This window comes from Trematomus bernacchii, unplaced genomic scaffold (assembly GCF_902827165.1).
Source record: "Trematomus bernacchii unplaced genomic scaffold, fTreBer1.1, whole genome shotgun sequence".
Taxonomy (NCBI): domain Eukaryota; kingdom Metazoa; phylum Chordata; class Actinopteri; order Perciformes; family Nototheniidae; genus Trematomus; species Trematomus bernacchii.
In genome coordinates, this window is record NW_022987558.1 from 974,384 (window position 1) to 980,383 (window position 6,000).

The 6,000-nt window shown below is 48.8% G+C and overlaps 1 protein-coding gene and 1 pseudogene across 1 annotated transcript in view; both read right to left on the bottom strand.

Moving 5' to 3' along the window:
* The window catches only part of cicb (capicua transcriptional repressor b), a 36,429-nt gene extending 33,290 nt beyond the window's left edge, over positions 1–3,139 (bottom strand). The window contains 3 exon segments of the mRNA XM_034123906.1: positions 1,488–2,815; positions 2,817–2,942; positions 2,944–3,139. Of these exon segments, the coding sequence (XP_033979797.1) occupies positions 1,488–2,815; positions 2,817–2,942; positions 2,944–3,113 (1,624 nt within the window). The 5' untranslated portion in view covers positions 3,114–3,139.
* Positions 3,140–3,435: 296 nt separating this feature from the next.
* Positions 3,436–4,256, bottom strand: LOC117477285 (annotated as a pseudogene).
* Between the last annotated feature and the right edge of the window lie 1,744 nt (positions 4,257–6,000).

Consider the following 6,000-nt stretch of genomic DNA (forward strand, 5'->3'; position numbering starts at 1 on the left):
GTGTGTGAACATGTGTGTTTGTGTGTGTACAAAAATTAAACAAAAGCCAACTCGTGAAACTACATTTTCACATCATTTGTCTCGTCTTCGTCTCATTTATGAATGCAACTTGCAATAGCTTCAACTGAATTCACATTAATAAAGAAAACTATTTCTGATTCTCCTCTGGTGCTTTTCTCAAGATGTAGCTGCACTATCTCTGCATTTCTCTGTGGAGTCTCACTACAAGAATTATTAGTATTTTACTGCAAAATGCTGGATAACCTGCTAGTTCAAGGCCAGTGAACAGAGCGACTCGTCAGTCCTTTCAGAGGGATCTCTGTTTTGGCAGCAGATCACACTACAGAGCCTCACAGCTACCAAACAAGACATCCATTATGAAGGTACGAGACCATTCCGGATTTAGTCATATTTACTCTATGGATGGTAAATACAATATAAACACAAACTAAAGGATATTAATTACGCAGAGAGCCCCTAAGCCTTTATGCCACACAACTAGGGGATGTTACAGAAATGTTACTTTCTAAATATTTGGATTTATAAAAAAAAAAAAATGAAATCAAGGAGAATATTTCCTTAATTTTTCATTTGTATGTACAGTAGGGCTGTGCGATTATGGCAAAAATCATAATCACGATTATTTTGGTCAATAATTGATATCACGATTATTAAATACGATTATTCATTGACTTTGAAAACATCCATTTATTGAACTTTTAAATACAAATAATAATTTGAACAGTATTTTTAACTGTTGATTTCCCTGAACGTATAATTCAACTGAAAAACCAATACAAAAATAAATGATACATTTATATCTACATTTAAATAAATAATATCAAAATAATAAATACCAATAAACAAGATCAACATATATTTTGGAGTGCACTTCAACAAGCTACTAAACATATATAAATATGATAAATACAAATACATTAGATCAAATATGTTGCAGTGCACTGTCACAACCTAGCAAAGCACAATAATCGTTTTTTTCGATTATGTTGTTTTCGTAATTGTGGCAGGCCAAAATCGTAATTGCGATTAAAATACGATTAATTGTACAGAGCTACAATTTGGTATCTCGTGTAAGAATACACTTTGTCTCAACATCTCATGTATAGTATACAAAATTAACTAAAGCACATTCATAACAGAAAATATATACTTTCTCAGAATTCTGTATAACTATTCTTCATTTTGTAATAGGTAGACTGTATATTTAAAACACTTTTTTTTTCAAATTACCTAGTCAATGTTTTTTCTTCTAATCTTATTTCCTTTCAAAATTATATATTTAGCTTCAGGAGTTTTGCTTTGGAGTTTTGTCAAGTGATTACAAATATTGATCATGTGATCAGAGTATTGAATATGCTTTCCAAATGCAGCCCAGTTCACACTTTGCAGCTCAAATCTCCTTCTCATTCCTTCAAAATCCCTGACCTCACACACCAATCACACACACATTATGAAGACTCTCTCACCTGTGCCGGGACGTCCCATGATGATGTCCTTCCGTGGGGCGGGGTGAAGGTTTTCGGCAGGAAGGATCAGGGGCAGCAGAGCGGTGGGAGAGGGGTGACAGGGGACCGGCTGTTGGACCTCACCCCCAAACCCGGTCCCCCTGTTCTCGTCCGCAGAGGAGTCCGTGCTGCTGGGAGCGGGAGCTGTGACTGTTGTGCTGCTGGGAACTGACAGGGCCAGCAGGGGGGCGGCGGGGGGGTCAGCTGTGGGCAGTGAAGAGGGGGTCGGGGACGCGAGCACCAGAGTTTGGGACGCGCTCCGCAGCAGAATTGTGCCATTAGGTACTGTGGCTGCAGCAGCGTTAATGGGGACAGGAACCTGGAGGCCCTGAATTGACTGAGGGGCGAGGGGTGTGAGGTCTTTAGATGAACTTTTATCTCCCCCTCCCTCGTTTCCACCTCCTCTTCCTAGGGGACACTCTGTAAATGTGGCCAGTGGGACTTCGGGATTTCTCACAATGACAGGGGAGTCACGTAAGGCCTGTTGGGATACAGGGACCACACGACGGGGCCCTCCGTCTGGAGTGAGGGGAGAAGGAGGGGTCGGGGACACCAGCAGAGGAGGAGGGGAGACATTAGTGGAGGACGGTGGCCTGCTGGAGGGGGTCGTCACTCCTCTGGGTCGGGAGAAGGTGGGTGTGTGTGTGCGGGAAGCCTGTGTGTGAGGCGACAGCACCCTGAAGGAGCTGTTGAGGTCCCCCGACTCCTGCTCCGTCTTGGGTGTGTAATCATGGTGGTGTGAGGGGAGGGGAGGAGGAAGAGGCGCGTCGGGCTTTCGTTTGCTGGGGCTCATTGGGACCGTAAACATCAGGTTGCTGTGGAAGGAGGGCTGGATGCCTGAAGTGTGTCTCTCCCTTTCTCCTCCTCCAGCTGATACCTTACTCCCCCCTGCTCCTCCTCCCCCTGTCCCGCTGGGCTGCCTGTGCCTCCGGTGCTGCAGGATGGGGGAGGCGGTAATCGGGGAGAAGTTGGCCGGCCTGAAGCCAAACAGCGGGGAGGGAGAGGGAGAAGGGGCGGGTGAGAAGGGCGACTGGTTGGAGATGGGAGAAAAAGAGGGGGTGCCAGATCGAGAGCTCCCTAAAGACACTAACATGGTGGCGGCCTCACACTCATCGAAGTCAAAGCGGGAGGAGAGGTCATGGGGGAGGATGGACGGGAGCACTAAGTGGGGTCTGGAGTCTCCCCTGCTACCTGCCTCGCTGCTCTCTCTTGAGGTGTCATCCCACTCAAACTCACTGCTGGCTCTCCCCCGCAGGTCAGGGGTGACTGTCCCTGAGCTGCTGCCTCCCCCCCCCTCCTCCCTCCATCTCTTTGGTCCTCATGGACAGGTGTCTGGAGCAGTAGCCCCGGCGCTGGGACTCCTTCATGCATCCCTCCCTGGAGCACAGCCTCCTCCACTGCTTCCCGTTGAACTTTACGGATCCCGTTGGGGGTGCACACCACGTCGCCCTTCTTGTATTTCTGCTGAGCCAATGAGAGGGGGGTCCTGGAGCGAGAGGAGCAAGGAGGACCCACACCAGAAGTGGGAGTAGGGGTCTGAGTGGGAGTGGTCTTTGATGGAGGTAGGTTAGGTGTGGTCGGGCTCATTTCAGAGACCAATAAGGCAGGGGAATGGGGTGGCTGTGGGCTGGCGAGGGTGGAGGGGTGAGGGGGTCCCAGGCCTCGCACCACAGAGAGGTGGGGGGGGAGGGGGGGGGGTAGCGACTGGACTTGGAGATGATGTTTCGGTGCTGAGAGGTGCCATCGTTTGTCTTGGGGCCAGCAGTGTTAAAACGGGACACCTCTACGTCCTCTTCCGGAGTGTTGGGCTGCTTCTCTCTCTCTGTTGGGGGAGTTTTCTCCATGAACTGTGCTGCCGGCGACGCTCGATGACGCAGTGGAGGAGTGGGGGGTCGGGAGTGCGTTACCATAGGGATGCCCTCCTGCAACCCCTTCATGTGAGAAACCATGGCCCAACCTTGCTCCCCCTCCCAGCCCCCATGCCAATACTCAACTGGCACACTTCCCTTTCGACCTCCATCTCCTCCCTCCGCTCCCTCTCCTCCCTTTCCCTCTCCCGCTCTCTCTTTGGCCCTCCCTCCGTCCAACTGTTGGACCTCCCAGGGAGGGGTGAGGAGCCTAAGACTTGTCGGGACACCCACACAGCCAGAGCTTTCCTCCCTCTTTCTCTTTCTCTTCCCCAAGAGTCTCTGCGTCTTCACTCAGGAGCACCTGGTAAGGAAATGACACACCGGGTGGGGGTCCACCGGAATGACAACCCCCCTCTCTGTACAGCAGAGGACCCCCCTCATCTCCCCAAAGGGCACGCATACTTGGGTCCTGACAGCCACAGGTGCCAGGCCGGGTGGGGGGCGGCGTCCAAAAGACTCCACAGTGCTCTCAGCCCCCTAAGGTGATGCCATTACAGTCCCAACATGGAAAGGGTATTTAACAAGGGTCTCCTCTCCATGGAGCTGCCACTTCAACTGTTTCTCCACTCACACTACGCACCACCCCCTGGTCTGAACGCAGGTGATAAAGTCAAAGAGTCACGCCCCTTACCCCCATTGTTCATTCTCCTCTTGGCCGGCGAGCAATAACTCTCTGGTTCTTCATGCCTTTGGCCAGAGCTTCAGCGAGACCCTCTGACAGACTGGGCTCTTTAATGTGTCGAGTTATGGAGAGGAGCTGGGTAGCTGGGAGTTTTATTTTTTGATGAAGGTTTGGTCCTGTGCGTCCATCGCGTCCAGGTCAGCTGGTGCTCGCTGGCTGTGTCGGGTGGACGAGGAGCGTGCTGAGTGAGGGGGCCCCCTCGGACTCATTTTCCCAGCTTGGGACTCTTTTTCCGTGGGAATCTGCTCGCCTGAGGGCTTTGTCCTCCGTGGAAACAAAATGGTTGCTTCTGTAGCTTTACTATCCACAGTTAGCACTGATGGCTGATTACCTGAGCAATATTACTTCTACTATTACTGCTATTGATAAAAGATGGCTCCCAGCACTACTGTTAGTCAGTGTTAATACCACTTGTAGTGTTTACTCGTAGTACTATTGATGCTTTTATAAATGCTATTTGTTATATGGTTCTTGGAATTATTAATTGGGTGTATTAATAATACCACTGATTCTGTTATTAATAGTGCATAGAACTGTTGTGTATGAGTGCAGGGTTGGAGGTAGTAATGGTGGTCAGGGCATTGTAGCAAAGTGCTCATATGTGTATTTTTTCTTGGGTATACGAGCCTTGAATGTGGCTGTTTTCCTACTAGAGACTGAGCCTAAACTGGGGACGTGATGGTGGCCGGAGGGGGCGTGGCTGTGGAGAGTGGCGTCGGGGCAGAGGGAGGAAAATGCTACAGTATTAATGGCCAAAAGATTATTTCCATTCGTGCCAACTATCTTCTCCTTTTCTGGCTTTCGTCTGCCTTCTGTGCTATTTTCTCTCCTGACTCACAGGTTTCCTCAGCTCAGTCGCCTCCCTCCCCCCTGGGGGTATTGCTATTTGTGATTTGGTTCTTCGTTAGTGTTCAGGGCTGTTGGCGGGGGTCTGTTTGCGGTGCAGGTGGTGTTGGGTGTATGCTGTGTGGTTTTTGGACGAGCGTCTCCTCTCTTGACTCTTTTGGGGTCTTTCTCTTGGAGGGGCTGCGAGCCTCCTCCTCCTTTTCCCCCCTCTGCCTCTCGTTAACGGGGGTGAACGCCCTCTGTGCTTCTTTAGTGGTCTCATCTCTTCTTCGCTGTTCACAAAGTGCAGATTTTGTTGCGCTCCTCTCTTTCACTCCCTAAGGCACTCCTTTTGTGTCTCCCTCTTCTTTTCCTTGTCCCCTGTTCTCCTGTCCTCTGTATGCAGGCTGGAAAGAAGAGGGAGACAACAGAAGACAGGTGGTCATTTATTATCTTCATAATCAAAAATTGCTGAGAATAAAAATGACGTCAGTCCTGGAAGTGTGCTACACTGCACCGGCTATCGCATTGGCTCTAAATCTGACGTATGCTCTCAATGACTGCCCTGATATACTAGAGCCTTGATGCGAGCATGACCGTGTTTGTTTGTCCATACATGCAGTTTGTATAGTCAAAACATTAAATGTCTCTTTTTGTTATCCACCATTTAGACAGCAACCTATAACATCCATATTTTTTCTCCAGACCGTGTCATATTTATCTTAATATTAACCCATAAGGACCACCGTGATACGGGTGTCACATGAACTTTAAATGTTCCTTATACAGCTTTAGCCTTGTTTTTATCTCATGAAGTCCCTAAGTGACCACACCATGAACAGTCTGGTGGGTCCTGGTCCAGGTCATGTGACTTTGTGTTCCCATAACAACATGTCCAGACTAACACATGTGACATAACGAATGTTTGTTGATAAAGGTCAAATTTCAAGCCATTTAAGAATGAAAATGCTTACATAACATGTCCTTTATTACGTTTAACCTGTTGTGGAAACATTTCTTGATCACATTGATATGAAACAAAATGAGACAAACATCG